A 22,673-nucleotide genomic window follows, 5' to 3' on the forward strand; every position below is an offset into this window, starting at 1 on the left:
TTTGCTGGTAAAATAATCTCCTGAACTAACAACTGCTATCAGTACTGATCATTACTATTACTTCACTATCAGTGTAACCTGTTGTCTTCAGTACCATCAGCACGGTTTTACTTTGTTCACATTTTAGTGAATGATCTTTTAATGAATAACATTTCTTGGCAAGTCCTTGTTTGATGTCTGTTGTTTTTATTACCTTATATTCTTTCTGGTCACGCCATTAATTCAAAAAGACTTCTGCTGATTAGACTTGCAGAAGTGATGAATATTCATCATGGAGTTTAGACTTCATTATGACAGCAGCTCAGAGTCCCTGGAGAAAGGCAGGTCTGGCACAGTGAAAGGTTCCTAAATGTTTAATGGATGATGGGGTGGGGGCTCAGTCCAGCTGACATCGGGGGTTGGGCAGGCAGACCTCTCCCCACCATACCAGCCCAGCTGTCAAGTACAGGAAGGGTCCTAGAGGTGAAGAAACACACACACACACACAATAAGAAAAAGAAAAACCCATCTCTGCCTTTATTTGATCCCTAAGCAAGACTCTCAACACAATTAGCGACAGCTATGTGAAACATAATATATACATTAGTTACTATAATTACATATCCTGTTAATGCTGATACTTTTAAAATCATCTAAAATTTTAGATTCATCATTCATTTTAAGTTAATTTTAAATTCATTGTGTTCCAGACAAAAAATTCTGAGCCAAAGCAACAAACAACAAAAGGTATGTTTTCCTAAACCCCTGTGGAATTCCCTGTATTCACTGTACTAATATGGTAACCTTGGGGTTGTTTAACATTAGTCAGTATTCTGTAAAATCATATAAGGGGTAAATCCTACATTAATACATTTAAGTCTGGAAACCCAAGGTTTTGTATAGTTGTGTCCTGTTAGATAAGATACATGGTGTCTGTTCTGCGGCTCTAAGGCATACAGATGAATACCCCATACGTTCACTCAGCGATGGCAGTAATGCCTTAATCCACACTCTCTGATGCGATTGTGCTTTTCCTTTTTGAGAGGACACTGCACAATTAGGTTCTGGCTCGGGTTTGACTCTTCCTCGCTCCGTTATCCCTGCCACTCTCTCCCGACCGCATGCCAGAGTCTCCCTGCAGCGTGCACATCTTAGATCAGATTAGATTTTTCCAAGTGTTTGATTTCCCAGTGGTACACTGACATCATTGCGCGATGTCAAAGTTTAAAGAGAAAGAAAACTGAGTGTTTTCCCTGGTGGGGGTTAAAGCACGTGGAGAAGAACAGCGGCGTGCCGATAGGAAGGAGGTCTGGATTGTCTGGGCCCTGGGAACGCTGTCTGTAACTGTGAGTTGATTAATGCAGGGTGAATCCATTAGCTAATGAAGGCTGTCTGGACATTTCATGGAGGAATTATCTCACCTCTTTGTCCTTAAAAGAGCTGCATGGTGTTTATACCATTTCATGATGTCTGTTATTGCTGCCATTAATATTTACATATATATTTATTCATAGATTTTTCTAACTATGACATAAAAAAAAATAAAAAATGCTTTTTTTCTCCAAATAGGCAAGACTGAAAAGTAGAGGTGGTGTTTCCGAGAACACACAGCTCCAACCTGTCCCCTATACCCTGGCCAAGGTCTAACGAACCCATTCAATAGCAGAATCTCTTTCTCTGTGGGCATCGGCGTGAGGAATGTTCCTGCTATGTGTCGGAAGATGGGGAACCTAAGGGAGTCAAAATGGTCCGTCCGAGTCCGAGGTAGCTCAGCCTGAAACTGCTACCTCAATCCTTGTTCGAGCCCATTTCTGATTTCATCTGCAGTTCCTGTGTCATTTAAATTGAGTTTAGTCTGGTTAGTAAGTGAGTTATTTCCTATCACAAGTATTTGGTGTCAGTATGTTTTAAAGAGGATGGTCCATCCATTTCCGCTGCACTCACAGATGACACATCATAATGTTTACTAAATTCAATTTAAAAGATAAATGTTTGTTTATAATCCCTATAATCTGTAGTTAATCTGACTGTATAATTTAGAGTGATGAAATATTCTTTCTAATGATAATATAATGTACAATGTTTTTCCAAAACAGGAGCAGTGGTGAGAAAGACCTGAGTAAGGGGCATGTGAGGATGACTGCACACACACAAGCACGCACGTTCACCTGCACTCACGCACATAGGCGCGCACACACACCCACACCCACTCACACGCACATATACACATGCGCACACACATGCACGCTTGCACATTCACACCACACAGACACACACACACACATGCACGCACATACACGTGCACACAACACGTGTGCACACAACATACGTGCACATACACATGCATGCATGCACATTCACGCACGCACACACACACAGACGCACACACACACACACAGAAACACATGCACACACACAGACACGTGCATGCACGCACATATACACATGCACACAACACGCATGCATGCACACAGACACACACATGCACACACATACATGTGCACACAACACGCGTGCACACACATGCATGCATGCACATTCACACACACGCATGCACACACGCACGCGCACACACACGCACACACATATACACGTGCGCACACGCACATACACATGCATGCATGCACATTCACGCACGCACACACACACAGAAACACATGCACACACACAGACACACGCACGCACATATACATGTGCACACAACATGTGTGCACACACATGCGTGCACACAGACACACACATGCACACATAAACATGTGCACACAACACGTGTGCACATACACATGCATGCATGCACATTCACACACACTCACGCACACGCGCACGCACACACACACGCACACACACACTCGCGCACACGCAGGCATGTGCACACACACACACACGCACACACATATACACGTGCGCACACACATGCATGCATGCACATTCACACACACTCACACACACACACACTCACACACACACACACACAGTTTTCTTTTTTCTTTCCTTAAAATTACTTCTCATTCTCATGACCATATAATAATTTCTTATAATATAATATATAATTATTGCTATAAACAAACTTTAACTAAAGTAACCAAAACACTTTAGCTAAACATACTTAGTTAAAGTGACACATAGTTTTGATAACTTCTAATTAATATATATATAGTATGTAGTTTGGGATAAACTACATAGAATATATATGGACTATAGGCATTTAGACTATAGACATTTATATTGAGACACACTGGGAATATGTTGCCACAAACAATTATGGCTGAACACACACTGCCACCTGCTGTTAGGATGTAGTAATTCTGTGTAATTCCCTCTCCTGAATCACTGAGCTGGGAGAGATGCTCTTATCCAGAAGAGGGTTTGTTAGTGTCAAACCCATGAATTTAGTGTTGCTCTACCTGATGAACATGTGCCAGCTGAGCTACAGGAATACACACACACACACACACACACACACACACACACACACACACACACACACACACACACACACACACACACACACACACACACACACACACATTCATAGGTGTAGGGTGTAAGGGTCAGTTTTTGGTGAGGTTCAGGTTGAGAAGTGTAGGTGTAGGGTTGGAGGTCTGTTATTGTTGAGGTTCAGGTGTAGAGGTGTAGGTGTAGGATTGGAGGTCTGTTACTGGTGAGGCTCAGGTGTAGAGGTGTAGGGGTGGAGGTCTGTTACTGGTGAGGTTCAGGCATAGAGATGTAGCTGTAGGGGTGGAGGTCTGTTACTAGTGAGGTTCAGGCATAGAGGTGTAGGGGTGGAGGTCTGTTATTGGTGAGGTTCAGGTGTAGAGGTGTAGCTGTAGGGGTGGAGGTCTGTTACTAGTGAGGTTCAGGCATAGAGGTGTAGGGGTGGAGGTCTGTTACTGGTGAGGTTCAGGTGTAGAGGTGTAGGTGTAGGGGTGGAGGTCTGTTACTAGTGAGGTTCAGGTGTAGAGGTGTAGGTGTAGGATTGGAGGTCTGTTACTGGTGAGGCTCAGGTGTAGAGGTGTAGGGGTGGAGGTCTGTTACTGGTGAGGTTCAGGCGTAGAGATGTAGCTGTAGGGGTGGAGGTCTGTTACTGGTGAGGTTCAGGTGTAGAGGTGTAGGTGTAGGGTTGGAGGTCTGTTACTAGTGAGGTTCAGGCGTAGAGGTGTAGGGGTGGAGGTCTGTTATTGTTGAGGTTCAGGTGTAGAGGTGTAGGTGTAGGGGTGGAGGTCTGTTACTGGTGAGGTTCAGGTGTAGAGGTGTAGCTGTAGGGGTGGAGGTCTGTTACTAGTGAGGTTCAGGCATAGAGGTGTAGGGTTGGAGGTCTGTTACTGGTGAGGTTCAGGTGTAGAGGTGTAGGGGTGGAGGTCTGTTACTGGTGAGGTTCAGGTGTAGAGGTGTAGGCGTGGAGGTGGAGGTCTGTTATTGGCTATATCAGTTTAACTACCACCCTTCTTTAGCAGATTATTTTTATCATTTTAGTCTCTTTCACTGACTTTTGCTGACATCTATTGGTCATACAAATAGGACTGTATATTTTTTCTGCTGTACATAAACAACAAAGACAAGCAGCATGCAGATCCTATTGTTGGTGTACTTAACGCGTGCATGGATTTCTAACCTGTCCACTGCTGCTGCATATGAGAGAGTTTTTGCTTGGCTTCAGGTAGGAAAGAATTATGAGCATACACAAATTGAATTTCTAATTTAGGAGGCTTACTGTGGCAGGTTCAACTTTTAGTATAATTCTCCTGCATCGATTCATGGCCGTAAAAAGTAGGCCAGTGTAATCGACCTCACATTCACCTACATTAAAATAATTTACTTTTAGAATATTGCTTTCTTATGGTTCATTTTGCACCATCTCATATCTAGCCAGCATCTTGAAATGCACCTTAGTCTTCATATTTTAGTGAGGCTGTATTATGAGGTTTCAGGTTCAGACCCTGGGGGCAGATCTTCAGGGTGTAAGGCATCTTTAGAGTGTGGGAGGGAGGTTGAGGGTGGGGCAAGGGAACAGTGGGGGTGAGTGAGGGAGTGCCAACCCAAGGAAAAGAGAGAGAGTGTGTGTGCTTGGCTATGGGAGAGTGAATGAAATTGGTGTGAAGAAGGGAGGCTGTCGGGGAGGACAGAGAGAGAGAGAGAGAGAGAGAGAGGGAGAGAGGGAGGGAGGGAGAGAGAGAGAAAGAGAGGGAGGGAGGGAGGGAGAGAGAGAGAGAAAGAGAGAGGGAGAGAGGGAGGGAGAGAGAGAGAGAAAGAGAGGGAGGGAGGGAGGGAGAGAGAGAGAGAAAGAGAGAGGGAGGGAGGGAAGGAGAGAGAGAGAAAGAGAGGGAGGGAGGGAGAGAGAGAGAGAAAGAGAGAGGGAGAGAGGGAGGGAGAGAGAGAGAAAGAGAGGGAGGGAGGGAGGGAGAGAGAGAGAAAGAGAGAGGGAGGGAGGGAGAGAGAGAAAGAGAGGGAGGGAGGGAGGGAGAGAGAGAGAGAAAGAGAGAGGGAGGGAGGGAAGGAGAGAGAGAGAGGGAGGGAGGGAAGGAGAGAGAGAGAGAAAGAGAGGGAGGGAGGGAGGGAGAGAGAGAGAAAGAGAGAGGGAGGGAGGGAGAGAGAGAAAGAGAGGGAGGGAGGGAGGGAGAGAGAGAGAGAAGGAGAGAGGGAGAGAGGGAGGGAGAGAGAGAGAGAAAGAGAGAGAGGGAGGGAGGGAGGGAGGGAGGGAGGGAGAGAGAAAGAGAGAGGGAGGGAGGGAGAGAGAGAGAAAGAGAGGGAGGGAGGGAGAGAGGGAGGGAGGGAGGGAGGGAGGGAGAGAAAGAGAGAGGGAGAGAGGGAGGGAGAGAGAGAGGGAGAGAGAGAGAGAGAGAGAGAGAGAGAGGGAGGGAGGGAGGGAGAGAGAGAGGGAGAGAGGGAGAAAGAGAGGGAGGGAGGGAGGGAGAGAGAGAGAGAAAGAGAGAGGGAGAGAGGGAGGGAGAGAGAGAGAAAGAGAGAGAGGGAGGGAGGGAAGGAGAGAGAGAGAGAGAGGGAGGGAGGGAAGGAGAGAGAGAGAGAGAGAAAGAGAGAGGGAGGGAGGGAGAGAGAGAGAAAGAGAGGGAGGGAGGGAGAGAGAGAGAGAAAGAGAGAGAGGGAGGGAGGGAGAGAGAGAGAAAGAGAGGGAGGGAGGGAGAGAGAGAGAGAAAGAGAGAGGGAGAGAGGGAAGGAGAGAGAGAGAGAAAGAGAGAGAGGGAGGGAGGGAGAGAGAAAGAGAGGGAGGGAGGGAGAGAGAGAAAGAGAGGGAGGGAGGGAGGGAGGGAGAGAGAGAGAGAGAGAGAGGGAGAGAGGCAGAGGAGTGCGCATGTATCAGCAGGAAGGATCAGTGAAGGGGACCAGAGGCAGGTAGCTGGGCTGACTTGAGACAGTCTTGAGGCTGGAGTCTTCTCTCCTGCCTGGAGAAGGGCTGTCTCTTTTTTACACACTCACGACAAACATACACACACACACACACACACACACACACACACACACACACACACACACGGACCACGCGCAGCTGCAGAGACAGAGAGAGAAATAGACAGACACAGGGAGACACCGAGGACGACTTAGCCTACCAGCAGCCATGGCAGATATGGGTGAGTACCTAAAGCCTCTTTTCTTCGCACTCCTCTCGGATCTTTTATCCACAGTAAGACAGCGCGTCCTAATCCGATCAGTGTCATGTGCATCTCGGACTGTGGACCTGACGCTGTGCGCTGCGTGGAAGCAGACGTGGCTGCTGAGAGCAGCTGCAGCTCGGAGCCAGCCACCCTACCTGGTTTTCCCTTCTGGCATGCCTGGAAAGGTCACGTTCAGGCTTGGGCTGCAAGTTGTAGCGGTGCCCCCGGGTGGTTGTGGTGGGAGTCTGGGCTCTCCCACGGCGAAGAGCGAGTTATCCCCAGCCTGTGGGTGTTTGAAGTGAGCCATGCTGAGAAGCAGGCTGCCTGAAGTAATGAGGACTGCGAGGAGCAGCTGCCACTCACGTACATCCTCTAACTTGCTTTTTAATGGGGAAAAGATGAAGACTAGTGAATAGGGAGAATGTTCATGTCTAGGTGTGGAGTTATATGATATATTAGGAGCTTGATGTGATAATAGCCTCTCTCTGTGTGTCTGTATCTGTTTCACTCTCCTTACCAGAGCTTCTCGGGGTGATTAATCCCTCTCTCCCTCCTTACCTCTTTTCTGTTTCTTCCTCTCCATCTTTGTCTTACACGCTAGGTTTGCTTTAGCAAAAAAAGCAATAAGCAAACATGCCATTAGAAAATGCGTTTGGAAACCTAATTAGTTGGGCTCCTCTTATTCTCCAAGCTGTTATACACCCTCATATGCCCCGGCGAGAGACGAAGACTGTCTGATGCGGAAATAACTGATAGACAAAACATTTGAAATGGTGTGCAGTCAGGGGGAAAGCCAAATGACTGCTTCACTTTTCAAAGTAATTCTAATAAAGAATCGCCTGAATAAACTCAGTGTGTACATAAACACACGCGCGCGCGCGCATACACATACACACACACACAAACACACACAGAAAACCTGACACACACATATTCTCTTCTTGTAGTGTCCTTCACCAAAGGTTCAGAGTGAAAAACAACTTGCCTGATTAATATTGTGGCACTTTGCGTGTGATGTAATGACTGCAGATTGTGGGACTCTCAGTGTTCAGTAAATGTGTGATGTTTATAGAATCCTTGGAGAAACCTTGTCTGTAAACCTGCATCCCCCTTCGTTGAGAAATAATTTTGATGCTCTAATGTGCCTCTACTGTACAGTTTCCACTATTGTTGTGCAAACTTTAACTCCACCCACGTGTAAGTGAACGGCATGCTTTCTCATCGGTGAAGGGTCAATATTTTTCTAAATGTTTCAGACTCTCTGGCTGAGGCTCTAAAAGCCATTAGTGTGAGCACAGAACTTATAGATGAGGAGCTGAAGCCTCATATGGACACAATTCTGAACCTCCTGCTAGAGAAGAGTAAGTATTCATATTCATGTTTGTCCGTCACATCAGGTCTTCTTCTTTGAATGAGTGTGTGTGTTTGAATAACGCATTTTCTCAGTGTATCTGTGAGACCTCCTATACGTCTGTCAGACGGAGAGAAATTGAGAGAGACAGAAATAGCAGGAGAGATAAAAAAGGAGTGAGACTAACTGGCTGAAAGAGAGAGGAAGGGAGAATGAGATTCATAATGAGGTAGCATGAGTGAAAAGATGGATTAATCTTGTCTGTACATTCTTTCTTCTCCCTTCTACTGTCTTTGACCTTCTGACCCAACACAAATTTATTTGTAGCAGACGTTCCTGCCAGTCAGATCTTAGTTGGTGCCTGCTTCCAAAATTGGCAAAAACAGACTCCCTCAAAAGAACACATTGTAGATGTTGCCATGGCAGCACTGCCTGTTCTGACAGCCTGTCCTGCCTCCTCGGCTGTTCGGAGTTTCTTTGACTGGAAGCACGTTTTAATGAGAGATTCCACTTGACTCAGGAATGGAGGAGATTCTCCTGTAATTCCGCTATGAGAGCAGATCCAGATCATGCCAGGGTTGGAGTCAGTGGAGCACAGCGTAGAGAGACACTAGAGGAGACGAGAGATGCACTACAAGGTGCAACACAATGAAATCAGAGGGAAGCTGGAGAGAAGTTGTAATACTCATTTAATTTGACAGGAACAGGCGTGCTGAGCTCCCACGCAAACCTACAACATCTTTGGTTTTTTGCTTAGACTCTCTCCATGGATACCTACGCTTAGCCGCAAGCCAGTGGCCTCCCCCCAGTCTCTATCAAGGACCAAATGCTTGTACAAACTGCCCTTACAGTCGAACGCTCTGCTCTCTCCCCAGAACGGGGCACTGCGGAGCAGATAGCTTCCAGCGGGATCCTGCCCACACTGGCCCAGGCTCTGAGGAACAAGGGCTCCCTCGTGTCCCAGGTCACCCTGCTGGTGGCAGAGATGGCCAGAGAGGGTAACAGCAACAGTTCTTGTTATTGCACCTACACTGACTGGGTTAACACTGACCGTCTCTAACATTGAGCACTGAAGTAGTGGTCACTTGAATTGCTATGAAACTGGAGAAAAAGATTCAATGTGATACCAATTATCTCGCGCCAAAGATCCTATGCTCGTAAAACCTCTCGGTGTATTTCTGTCTGATGAAACGGTAAAACATTTTTAGGCTTCTAAAGCAAAAATGCTAAATAAAAACTTTTTATTCGTTTTTTTTGTAAATGGTTTTAAAATAAACTAGTATGGCGTTAAAGGGGTGGTATACTGTAGGGATTTGTGGCACGTCCTCTCTGATGACTAACGCTGGTGTGTTCACGCGTTAGCTGCTGTGAGGGAGCAGTGCATTGAGGCAGGCCTGGTTGCTGCCCTGGTGCCCCTGCTGAACAGCTTGGACCAGGATCTGCTGCTGCATGCGGGTCGGGCCATCGGACGCATCTGCTTCGACAACAGTGAGCATGGCTGTTCTTCACTAATGGGCATTTGTTTGGGAAGGACAAAGGGTGGCATTCACCAAATGGGAAAGAAATGCAAACCCGTGTGGAAAACTTCCGACGGCATTCGCTGCCCCAGCTTGCCTCTGCTTAGGACCTCATTTGCCTCGTGCCCTCTCTTCTCGTCTCTCCCTCCCTACCTTTTTTAATATCATGCTTTTGTGCCTCTTTTAATTTCTTAAACCTCCTAACCTTTTGTTCTCTCTCTCTCTCGCTCTCTCGCTCTCAGCTGTCCAGCAGATTCAGCTGGTGCACAGTGGCATTATCCCCAGGTTGATGGACATAATGCACCAGTACCCAGAGAACGACCCGCTGGTCAACGTCTGCCTTCTGGCTCTGTGCAACCTTGCTGATATGGGTGAGAACGAGCGATCAGCACGGCCCTTCTGCGCCTTCCACACTATAAAAAAAAACAGGCGCACTTGGGAGAGACCTAGTTTTTTTAGATCTACTGCTCCTCCTGTCTTTCAAAGATCAGGCTGGGCAGGTGAAATCCAGGTCGCTCCCAAGTGTCTCAGAAGTGTCTCACAAGGGAGGCGTACGGCCACCGCCGGTGGTTCCTCTGCACTGGAATTGTGGGTCTTGAGTAACTTGGTGGACGTGACGTCATGGTCGGAGCCGGCGGCGACTGAACCTTTGCTCGTGTTCAGATGTGGCGAGAGAAGCTTTGGCAGAGGTGGCGGTGGCAGATGTCCTGACTGTTCAGCTGAAGCGGGCTCCAGACGCAGAGAGGCGCCACCTTATCCTGGAGGTGCTGGGGAGTCTCGGAGAGAGCGGTGAGGCACGCGCACGTCTTAGCAGGCCCCAGAGCTTAACATGATGGTGGCAGTGGTAGCTCAGTGGTTAAGCTACTTGATTTGTAATTGGAAGGTTGCTGGTTCAAGTTGCCACTGTTGGGCCCCTGAGCAAGGCCCTTATCCCTCCATTGCTCAAGTTGTACTCAGTCAAAATTGTAAGTTGCTATGGATAGAAGTGTCAGCTAAATTCCATAAATGTAATTGTGACTATGACCACTTAAACCCCAAAAGGTTGAAGTTAATAAAGGTACACTGCAGATTAACCGATATATGTACTACATGTGTGTGCATGTATGTTTATGACTCAGATGGACTGAAACTCCAGTTTGTGGAAGCAGGAGTTCCTGAAGCTCTCTCAGAGATGATTCGTGGATTGCAGGGTGACTCTGATCCTCATGACCTCTGCAGTATTAAAATAGCTTCCAATCTCATAGTGACGCTATTACTGGGGGGTAAGTTTTGTCAGAAAGTACTACTCAGACCACCTCAGTATTTTTAATACAGCGGAACATAAAGTCGAAGCAGAAGGTTGTTTTGGGTTCTGCCAGTGGAAAATGGCAAACTAAGAACCAGTGCAAGACCCTCCCATAGTGGCCCACCTCTCCAAGTGTAATGGTTATGTTATGTAGTAATTGTCTGAAGCTCACGTACAACTGGTACAGTTAAGTTGCTGGTCAGACAAAACCACTGCTGGTGTTAGGGCTGTAGGAGGAGAAACACTTCGTTAGTGCGTGTCCTGACGAGTTACAGGCCCTACCGAGCCACTGTCAACAAACCGAGGAGAGGCCGCGTCCTGTGGCGAGGCATGACTACCGTAGCTGCTCTGAAGAAGTTCAAGAAGATTTAGTACTACGGGATTTTCTGAGTGATACTGCACCAAACACCTCGCTAGCCTGCTGGGACCAACCAGGTAGCCCAGGCTGAAGTTAGCCAGTGCCCAGCCATGACAGACCGACACTGAGAGGTTAGCACTGAGAATACAGAGGAAGGCTTGGTGGGAAAGCTACTGAGTCTGCATGCTAACAAACAGTGCTCACATTCTTGCAGTGCAAGAGAAAGGCGCACAAAGCAAGCCATTGCTGAAAGCCATTTCCTGAGTCATCTGGAAACTTCATGGAGGTAGCGAACTGTGGCGTTGTGTCTTGCAATCTCACCTCCAGCAGAGCCTACTTCCACTGTGGGCTGCCCGATGCTGCCCGCTAAGCAACCCCCGCCCCTGCAGAGCACTCCTCAACAACAGGTCCACTATTTCTTTTGTCAGGACGGAGCTGCTTCCAGGCACCGAATGCAAGCTGCTGACGAACAGCTCCGTCAGCAAGCTTGCGATCAACACTATCACCTAAGTAAAGAAGAGAGATGACATCTGGAGATTCTGCGTGGACCATCAGTGCCTCACTAAGACACGGCTCTCTCCACTTTCCCCACATTGAAGATGCTCTTGACTACATCACCAGTTCAAGCTGGTCCAGCTAGCATGGCTTGCACAGTGGCTGCTGGTGGGCATGTAGCTACACTCAGAGCCCAGGCAACATCAGCGAAAATAAGCATGAACACAACAGAAAGCAGAAGTTGAGCTAGCAGAGCAGGATAGTGCTAAGGGTAGTGAGCAGGGTAGTGTGCTCAGGGTAGTGTGCTCAGCGTAGTGCGGTCAGGGTAGTGAGCATGGTAGTGTGCTCAGCGTAGTGTGTTCACGGTAGTGTGCTTGGGGCAGTGAGCAGGGTAGTGTGCTCGGGGTAGTGAGCAGGGTAGTGTGCTTGGGGTAGTGAGCAGGGTAGTGTGCTCGGGGTAGTGAGCAGGGTAGTGTGCTCGGGGTAGTGAGCAGGGTAGTGTGCTCAGGGTGGTGAGCAGGGTAGTGTGCTCGGGGTAGTGTGCTCAGCGTAGTGTGTTCAGGGTAGTGTGCTCGGGGTAGTGAGCAGGGTCGTGTGCTCAGGGTGGTGAGCAGGGTAGTGTGCTCGGGGTAGTGAGCAGGGTAGTGTGCTCAGGGTGGTGAGCAGGGTAGTGTGCTCAGGGTGGTGAGCAGGGTAGTGTGCTCAGGGTGGTGAGCAGGGTAGTGTGCTCGGGGTAGTGAGCAGGGTAGTGTGCTCAGGGTAGTGTGCTCAGCGTAGTGCGGTCAGGGTAGTGAGCATGGTAGTGTGCTCAGCGTAGTGTGTTCAGGGTAGTGTGCTTGGGGCAGTGAGCAGGGTAGTGTGCTCGGGGTAGTGAGCAGGGTAGTGAGCAGGGTAGTGTGCTCGGGGTAGTGAGCAGGGTAGTGTGCTTGGGGTAGTGAGCAGGGTAGTGTGCTCGGGGTAGTGTGCTCAGCGTAGTGTGTTCAGGGTAGTGTGCTCGGGGTAGTGAGCAGGGTCGTGTGCTCAGGGTGGTGAGCAGGGTAGTGTGCTCGGGGTAGTGAGCAGGGTAGTGTGCTCGGGGTGGTGAGCAGGGTAGTGTGCTCGGGGTAGTGAGCAGGGTAGTGTGCTCGGGGTGGTGAGCAGGGTAGTGTGCTCAGGGTGGTGAGCAGGGTAGTGTGCTCAGGGTGGTGAGCAGAGTAGTGTGCTCGGGGTAGTGAGCAGGGTAGTGTGCTCGGGGTGGTGAGCAGGGTAGTGTGCTCAGGGTGCTCCGCTGTTATAGCTTATGGGATGGCCAAGAATGCGATATATTAAAGGCCACAATGTAAAAGGCGCTTTAGATGTTGTTTTAGTCCTGCATGTATGTGTGGTTTTCTTGATTTCTGTCAGTGCAGATCAGAAATGTTTCATTAGTAGCCAAACCCTTGATACATAGGTTGTTATTACATTGTATACACACTACACAAGATGGCTATTTTTTCCTCCAGACATGTACTAATATATTATTGGTAGGTTTAACACCATTTATTAATTGTAAATTAATTCATTATTGCATATTAAATTAATTAATTATTGCACAGAATGATTCACAGAAATGCACGTCTGAACAGTGTAGCCTACCAGTAAAGCCAAGCCGTAATCTGTAGTACAGTTGGGAACGGATAGATGCACCGAGGCTACATGTCACCTAGCTGACTGGATGTTTTCTAGATGAGTCCATGCAGAAGTGCTTCGGGGAAGGCACGGGGACAGTGTACCAGGATGTTCTGTCCTGGCTCCAGTCCTCCAACACCCAGCTGCAGTTATCTGGAGCACTGGCCATCGCCAACTTTGCCAGGAACGGTGAGATTAAAGTGCACCCAGCACAGCCACACTGGCAGAAACAACCCTGTCCTTCCCCGTCAGTCTAGTCCGGCATTAATGAAGACCTCCACTTTCAGACAGTAACTGCGTCAAGATGATGGAGCTGGGGGTTGTTCCTCATCTCTTGGATCTGCTGGAGCTTCACGTGGATGAGGGAGACGTTTCGGTGCAGCACGCTGCCCTGAGTGCCCTCAGGAACCTCGCTATACCAGGTGCAACTCCCATCCTCCATCAGCTCATGACCTGACTGCACCGTAGCACTCTGTGCTTGGCACTTAAAACCTCACTATTAAAGTCAGCATTAACACCACTGCCCACGAACTGAGGTGCCATACCATTCAGAGTATTTAACAGAGAGTCATGCGATACCACTTGTTAGTCTACCAGTATTCAGGGCTGTTTCTCTGCAAATAAGCTTTTGTGTTTAACGACGACTATCTTTTCCTCTAGTTACATGCTCTTCACATCTACCAAATCATAGTCAGTGACAAGGTTATATGCTCAGTGTGCTCCTCAGCCTGATAGAGTTCATCTCCTTCAACCTTGCTTATTGGCTTAGTGAATTGTCTTGGAGAAGCTTAGTGAAGTGTCTTAGAGAGGCTTAAAGAAAGTTTCTTAGAGTGGCTTAGAGAAGTGTCTTAGAGAAGCTTAGAGAAGTGTCTTGAAGAGGCTTAGAGAAGTGTTTTGGAGAGGCTTAGAGAAGTGTCTTGGAGAGGCTTAGAGAGAAGTGTCTTGGAGAGGCTTAGAGAAGTGTCTTGGAGAGGCCTACAGAAGTGTCTTGGAAAGGCTTAGAGAGAAGTATCTTGGAGAGGCTTAGAGAAGTGTTTTGAAGAGGCTTAGAGAAGTGTCTTAGAGAGGCTTAGAGAAGTGTCTTAGAGAGGCTTAGAGAAGTGTCTTGGAGAGGCTTAGAGAAGTGTCTTAGAGAGGCTTAGAGAAGTGTCTTGGAGAGGCTTAGAGAAGTGTCTTAGAGAGGCTTAGAGAAGTGTCTTAGAGAGGCTTAGAGAAGTGTCTTAGAGAGGCTTAGAGAGAAGTGTCTTAGAGAGGCTTAGAGAAGTGTCTTAGAGAGGCTTAGAGAAGTGTCTTGGAGAGGCTTAGAGAAGTGTCTTAGAGAGGCTTAGAGAAGTGTCTTAGAGAGGCTTAGAGAGAAGTGTCTTAGAGAGGCTTAGAGAAGTGTCTTAGAGAGGCTTAGAGAAGTGTCTTGGAGAGGCTTAGAGAAATGTCTTAGAGAGGCTTAGAGAAGTGTCTTAGAGAGGCTTAGAGAAGTGTCTTGGAGAGGCTTAGAGAAGTGTCTCTTCTGTGTCTCTAGTGTCTAATAAAGTGCGCATGCTAGAGGACGGCGTCAGCCTGCGGATCAGGACCCTCCTGCGCTCTGACATGCCCCCTGTCCAGTTCAAATTGCTTGGGACCCTGCGCATGATGGTGGATGGCCAAGGTAAGGCGCGTGAAGAGACTACGATACACAGTCAGCACTCTCATCCTGTAGAAATAACCGGCTATTTCGAACAGGAACAGGCACAAAAATGGGGTACCATTCTAAGATCATCTTGTGCAAAGAAGCTCTCCGTAAAAAGTTTCATTTTGCCTTCCGGTCCTCCTAACCTCATCTGACGGCAGGATCTCTGAAGTGTGCTCTTCCGTCCTCCTGACAGGACGTCCTCCACTCCGTTATCGACACCTCATCTTTTTATTAACAGCTTCATTTCTGTCTCCCAGCACTTCATATGAGCATGCGAGCAGGCTCACAGCCTTGGCTGAGGGGCCTGCTTTCTACTGATCTAAGATCAGTTCTTAGGTTTCTGATGTAATCATTGAGGGAGTAATTGGACATGGGAGGACTGGTCCTACATCAGAGTAAAGAATGAACTTCATACAGCTTTTAAGCCAAACACATTTAAGAAACACACCTCTAATATATATTGGTATATACTAAAACACATTTAGAGTCTTAAGCTGATAAATGCTCCTTTCTGTGCCTATAGAGCAGACTTCATTTACACTGTCATATATGCTATATATTATATTATTATTATTATTATTATTATTATTATTATTATTATTATGTATTATTACCTTCGCAGTGTTCTATCAGCTACACAGAAGCACTCGGTACCAAACAGTAGAGAACATTCTATACAAACAGATTCACTGAGGTGTAAATTACTAGTCGCACTCAATTAACTATTTTACTTTACAAAGGTAATAAATGCAGAAAAAACTCTCTTAAATACATTTTTCACTCTACATTGTCAAGTTCATTTTCTTTCTCATCCGTGTGTGTGTGTTAGAGGAGGCAGCTACCGTCCTGGGAAAGGACGGGGTGTTACTGGCGCGGGTTATGGAGTGGTGTGAAGCGAAGGACCACGCTGGTGTCAGAGGAGAGGCAAATCGGCTTTTAGCGGCGCTTATCAGACACAGTCGCTCCCCAGTGAGCACCACATTACCAGTTACATGCAGACACACACAACAGATCCAGTGAGCAGGATTGTAGGTGTTCACAAATGAACAGCTGTCCCCTGATGGTGTGGTAAACATGTGGTATTAATTGCTAAGTCACCAATAATCTTTCAGTTATTTTTAGATAAACTCCTCTCCCTTAACAGGAGAAACACACACACACACACACACACACACACACACACACACACACACACAAATAAATATAAGGCATCAAAAACTCCTCACAAGTAGGGTTCTTAAAGGCTCATTACAGTCCTCTCAACCCCATCTGACTGCAGGATATCTGAAGTGTGCTCTTCTGTCCTCCTGACAGGATGTCATCCACTCTGTTATCAAGGCAGATGGGGTCCAACACCTCATCTCTATGGCAACCAGTGAACATGTCATTATGCAAAATGAGGCTTTGGTTGCACTAGCAATTGCCTCTGCAATAGATATGGGTAAGGCCTCGTTTTTAATTGTTTTCAATACATTCATGTTTTAGCATTAATATTTTAGCATGCTGTGTGTGTGTGTGTGTGTGTGTGTGTGTGTGGATAGACTGAAGCTATGGTCTGTTGTATGGTTCACATTTGCTATTTAAAAATGGAAGCACTTGTTTGTAGTGTACAATGTGAGAACTATCAATAGATCTGAATGTGGTTCAGTTTTATTACTTTCCATAATCCAAACTCCTCCTGTGTGTGTGTGTTACCCAGAGGCAGTACAAGAGCCATTTCAGAGTGCTGATCTGTTATGCACTCTAAAGAAGATGCTGGATGACCCTGTAGGGGCAGTGGAGGTCAAGTTTAGCACTTTAGGCCTCATCTGCAGCCTTGCCAACTCCAGTCAGTACACACGCTTCAGTAGCACACGCTTTATTAGCACACATTTCAGTAGCACACGCTTTATTAGCACACATTTCAGTAGCACACGCTTTATTAGCACACGTTTCAGTAGTACATGCTTTATTAGCACACGCTTCAGTAGCACACGCTTTATTAGCACACATTTCAGTAGCACACGCTTTATTAGCACACGTTTCAGTAGCACACGCTTTATTAGCACACGTTTCAGTAGCACATGCTTTATTAGCACACGCTTCAGTAGCACACGCTTTATTAGCACACATTTCAGTAGCACACGCTTTATTAGCACACGTTTCAGTAGCACACGCTTTATTAGCACACGTTTCAGTAGCACATGCTTTATTAGCACACGCTTCAGTAGCACACGCTTTATTAGCACACGTTTCAGTAGCACATGCTTTATTAGCACACGTTTCAGTAGCACATGCTTTATTAGCACACGTTTCAGTACACACACTTCAGTAGCACATGCTTCAGTATGTTATTTTGGATACTTGTGTTAAGAAAGTACCATTTGTAATGGTAAATGGTAAATAAGTACAACTATAAAAGCAAGCAATAGCTCTACAGAACATTTTGTTATTTTTTTCTAAGAGTGAATGACTAAAATCCCAATGAAATCACAGATCCCATTAGCTGGGACCTACCTCTAATAACACTCCTTATCATGGATGTTCTCTCTCTCTCTCTCGCTCTCTCTCTCTCTCTCTCTCTCTCTCTCTCTCTCTCTCTCTCTCTCTCTCTCTCTCTCTCTCTCTCTCTCTCTCTTTCTTCCCCTCCATCCCTCATTCCCTCCCTCCTCGACAGGCATGATGAAGGAGCAGATGGAAGCTTTGAACCTGAAGGACAGTCTGGCTAAGCTCTCGAGTCACAGCAGCACCAAACTGGCCTCACAGGCAGAGTCGGTGAGGGCTGTGCTCTCTGAGAGCAGCTAGAACAACTGTCCAATCTCAGCGGGACTACTGACTCCAAGCACACGCTGTTCTTCTCTTCACGCTCTACTAACCAACCCAGTCCTACATTCTCTCAGACCAAAGCAATCCCAACTACGTGCCCATTATAGAATCATTCAAAAACAGGGTGATGTTATTATGGTAGAGGAGCTTGATTGGCCCAGGAACGAAGCGTCGGCTCATGGCTTCGTCCCTAGCTGCTCAGCGGTGGCCAATCAAAGGACACTACGGGTGCGTCTCTATAAGATACCAGTCTTCTGTATGAGAGGACTGAAAGATCTGTAGGTCCTTCGGTAATATCCATGACTTCTTTATGTCCTGAACACTGTTAGGGGGAAATTAAGTATATACAAGGTAACTGGTGTGCATAAGATAAAAGATAAACACGTGGAAATATATTGTGCTTTTTGGCAAAGCTGTATAAAATTACATGTGCTAATTTTCTTTTAATGCTAAATAATGAAATGCAAATGTATTTTTGTTACACTGGGTGTGGTTTATGTAAATATGATAATGCTTCTCAGTCTTACAGCACAAAATATATACTCATTATTATTCATATTGGTCCTGCATTTTCCTAATATGGGACATGATTACAGTTCATGCCTCAGAAAAGGAAATGCGGCTCAATTTGCAATACATATTCTGGAATTCCTGTATGATATTTATATTATAGTTGGCCTTACTAGTGACTGATTGAATATATTTTATGCAGATCCTTTGATCATGTTGATCATTTTACCAACTAATCATGAGCACAAAAAAGTCCATACAGTATTAGCAATAGCAAAAACAATGATATGTGAAATTATCTAGTCTAATTTTATATTAATGATATGTGAAATTATCTAGTCAAATTTTATATATATATATATATATATATATATATATATATATATATATATATATATATATATATATATATATATATATAATATAATATAATATCAAATTAGACTAGATAATTTCACATATCATTGTTTTTGCTATTGCTAATACTGTATGGACTTTTTTTTATATATTTACTCACTCATCAGCCAAAAAATTAAGACCACCCGCTTAATATTGTGTAGATACCCCTTGTCCCACCAAAATGGCTTTGACCTGTCGAAGCCTGGACTCCTGAAGATCTGGACTGCTGTGGTATGTGACATCAAGCTTCCTTAGCAGTAGATGTGTTGAGTTCTGTAAGTTGCAAGGTGGGGCACACGTTTTTCCAACGCAGATACTCCTTCAGATTGGGATCTGGGGGAATTTGGACGCTAAGTCAACACCCTGAACTCTTTGTCATGGTCCTCGAGCCATTCCTGAGCAATTTTTGCAGTGTGGCAGGATGCATTATCTTGCTGAAAAAGGCCAGAGCCATTAGGGAATACCATTGCCATGAATTCATATACTTGGTCTGCAGAACTGTTTCTGTAGTTTGTGTCAAAGTAACATCCACATGAATGCCAGTGCTGAAGGTTTCCCAACAGAACACTTTTCAAAGCAGCACCCTGCCTCCACCAGGTTACCTTATTCCCAGCTGCCACCCAGCTACCATGCCTCCACCAGGTTACCTTATTCCCAGCTGCCACCCAGCTACCATCTCTTCCATAAGTAAGCCTTCTGTTGCTCCACGATCCAGTTCTGATGCTCGTGTGCCCATTGTAGGCACTCTTAGCGGTGAACAGGGCCGGGCACGAGCACTCTGAGTGGTGTACGGCTACGCAGCTCCATCTACAGCAAGCTGCCATGCACCGTCTGATCTGCCATCTTTCTGTCATGGCCAGCATTAACGTTTTCAGCTGTTTGTGCTACAGTAGTTCCTCTGTGGGATCAGACTAGATAGGCTAGTCTTTGCTCCCCGTGTGGTGTGCATCAATGAGCCTTGGGCACCCATCACCCTGTCGCTGTAAGTACTAACCACTGCATACCGGGAACGTCCCACAAGGCTCTGACCCAGTCATCTAGATCACACTTTAGCCATTGCTCAGATCCTCATGCCTGAGAAATTTTCCTGCTTCTAACACATCAACTTCATCAAGAACAGAGTGTTTCAATGCTGCATATTATATCCCACCACTTGACAGGTACCGTTGTACCTGAGATAATTAATGTAATTAATTTTACCTGTCAGAGGTTTTAATGTTGTGGCTGATCACTGATATATATATAAAGCAAAACTAGCAATCATTGACATGTAGCACTGTGTGACTGTGTTCTAGGCTTATGCAAATCGCTGTATGTGTGTATCAAGTCTGTCAGTAATACTTCAGTCAGTGTGAACTGGGACTGAATGGAAGTGTAGGGACAGGTATTAGGAAGGCTCTTGTGTGGTACTACTGGGCCCACTGTACCACTGCCTGTATCAAACAGCAGTTCATTACAGCACCTTTGCAAAGCACGTCACAGCTAGATAACTGTAATAGCACAACCTCGATCTGTCCTTGATACTGCTACTCTAATGTGTGTTGAACTGGTTTTAAATGGACTATTTCTCTTGTTGAGTGTGTGGTTTACCAGAAGAGCTTGTTTCTGGCAATAAAAGTGGAACAGCTGAACTGGGAGTATGGTGTTTGTCTAACCAAAGTCACAGAATCTAATGTGAGTAAAAAAGATTTACTGCTTTATCACTTCCCAGAAGTTCCCAAATGCACTGACTGCTTCACTGTTTTGTTTTTGTTTGTTTTTGCCTAGTGAGGCATGAAAGCTACTTATCCTTTTTAGCCAACTAGATAACTGCACTTATCAACACAGTAGCTTTGCTATTGCTTTATTACTTCCAGAGTACCTGGACACACTGTTATGTCCATTTATGAATTCATGCTTCAGAACTTCATGCCTACAAATCTGAAAAAGCACGTTTATGTCTTTCTTGAGAAACAGCTTTTAGTTCTGAAACCTTTGTGGACCAAGACAATAATACACACACCAAAGGTTAAAGGATAAAAGGTATTGCAATGGGCATATATTTCATGGTTCATATTTGACCTGGCCTCTAGATGGAGACTCCAGCATTATTAGAGTACCACCTGTAATTTGAGGGTATTTACATCTATAGTGTGAACCATATAGCAATCTCTGTCCTTTTAATACTCAACCTTCCTATTCCAGGGAACCACGAGTAACTGCACAGTTGGCTGCCCAAAAGACTCAACGAAAGGGTACAAGCTGAATGTTCTAGAGGGCATTTGGATCTGTACAACCACTGAAGTGTCATGTCAGTAAAACATGTTATACTGTGGATGGCAAATCTAAACGAACTATTCATAGACATGAGAGAAGCATTTCGTGGGACATAATAGCTAGTTCAGCGCATTGTTATGAAGCATGAGAAAACAGATATTTTCTTTAGGAGATGAATAAAAACAGGTGAATAGATCAAGAATGCAGGCATGATAGATCATTACGCAGATAAAATGAATCAAAAACCACTATAAAGTAAGCAAGCCTGAAGGCATGTAGCATGCAGAAAATGACTCGACAGATCCTCGGCTAGAACGGCGACCAGCATCAGCTGCTGTCTGTCTGTGGGTGTCACACTTCAGGTGCTGGCTGCAGACGATTTACTAAACGTGACATTTTGCTTAGAGTCTCTTTAAAATCTGCACTCATACTTTTCAAAATCAGTGTTCTCAGTTCTCAGTGTTCCAAAACAATTAACCATTAATTACTCTTGTGAAGGTTCTGCGCTTTTAATATTAGTCATAATACTACTACTTATTGTTTCATTTCAAATGTAATGTCATGGAATATAGAGACAAATGATCAAAAGTCTCATTATTACCCAACAACTTATTTACTGTCTTGAGTGAAATTCATATTATTATCACAATTTTTACATACTAATTGTTACGGCTCATTGGGTCATAGTTTATGGTTTAATTGCTTTGTTGTAGTCTTTCTTTTTTCAGAGTACACTGAAGGTATGGAACATGGACATATTCAACTGTTTGCCAGCAGGGGGAGCAATTTATAGAATCTTTATGGGTCACTAGATTTGTTCTGTTTATTAGTTTTGAAAATGCAGTTCAGATCAAAGATAAACAAACTATCCATGTCTCAACATTGTTTTTATGTGAATTTGGGAACCGAGGTGGCAGTAGGCATATCAGCCTTCTTCTGCCATATTCACCTGTGTTTGAGTGCATAGCTACGGTACTGGGTCATAGCTCGTCTAGGCTTTGCTTTTCCAGTGTAAGCTGGTGGGCACAGCGCAGCAGGTGTGTGCTGTTATCATCTGAACACACTTTAAATTACAGCATGTTTGAAGCCACACTGCTACGTGCATTTTAACCGGTGCCTGAAGCATCCCGGCAGAAATATAGACAGAGCAAAAACGGCCAACCAAACGTTCGTGGAATTTGCTAGAAAACCTTACCAGTATTCTAACAGATCCAAATTCAGATTTGTTTTTGGTCTCTGTTGTGCTTGTTCTTACTGCTATTAATCGCTTCTTGTCCCACATTTGAAGTTTCTAGAATTTTCTGTGATGCCGTTGAAGATACAAAAACGGCTTCCAGAGGTTTATGGAGAATCCTATCTGTTGTGGACAACTGCAAAGTGTATCATGATTTTGTGGTATATCACAAACCTAGACTGATCATATAATCATATAAGAATCTAAATGTCTTTGACTAACAACTTATTTACCGACTAGTTTCAGAAAACCTCACTCTGAACCTCATGAAATGTAAGTTTGCCAGAATCTCTTATTTAGGGAAACAAACGGGACAGGCTGAAGTGCACCCCTGAGCATTAAGGCCATCACTGACTTTCCATCCCTCCCATTTAAATGTTCTTACGTGATTTTCAAGAATGGCAGGCTCTTATAGATGTTTTTGCAAAAAGATCTGCTTGTGCTGTTATCCTGCTGACAAGATTAAAAAGAAAAATTTTTGATGTGGGCTGTGAAGTATGATAATGGTTTTAACTCGGTGAAGACACATCTGTGTAGTACTCCTAGTGGTATTCGATCATTGT

General features: G+C 45.4%; 1 protein-coding gene and 1 long non-coding RNA gene across 2 annotated transcripts; both read left to right on the top strand.

Annotated features, from left to right (window-relative positions):
- Positions 1-6,319: 6,319 nt before the first annotated feature.
- si:dkey-191g9.5 (rap1 GTPase-GDP dissociation stimulator 1) lies at positions 6,320-18,192 on the top strand. The gene is made up of 14 exons (XM_035531246.1): positions 6,320-6,563; positions 7,844-7,948; positions 8,814-8,936; positions 9,301-9,426; positions 9,698-9,826; positions 10,119-10,244; positions 10,574-10,717; positions 13,298-13,429; positions 13,528-13,662; positions 14,757-14,882; positions 15,736-15,875; positions 16,221-16,347; positions 16,606-16,734; positions 17,563-18,192. The coding sequence occupies exons 1-14, from the start codon at positions 6,551-6,553 to the stop codon at positions 17,688-17,690; spliced, it is 1,683 nt and encodes a 560-aa protein (XP_035387139.1). The 5' UTR covers positions 6,320-6,550; the 3' UTR covers positions 17,691-18,192.
- A 473-nt stretch (positions 18,193-18,665) lies between these two features.
- On the top strand, positions 18,666-20,251 carry LOC118242225. Its single transcript, XR_004776677.1, has 2 exons — positions 18,666-19,217; positions 19,263-20,251. It is a non-coding gene; the product is annotated as an uncharacterized LOC118242225 (long non-coding RNA).
- Positions 20,252-22,673: the final 2,422 nt, after the last annotated feature.

This window comes from Electrophorus electricus, chromosome 11, assembly GCF_013358815.1.
Source record: "Electrophorus electricus isolate fEleEle1 chromosome 11, fEleEle1.pri, whole genome shotgun sequence".
NCBI lineage: Eukaryota > Metazoa > Chordata > Actinopteri > Gymnotiformes > Gymnotidae > Electrophorus > Electrophorus electricus.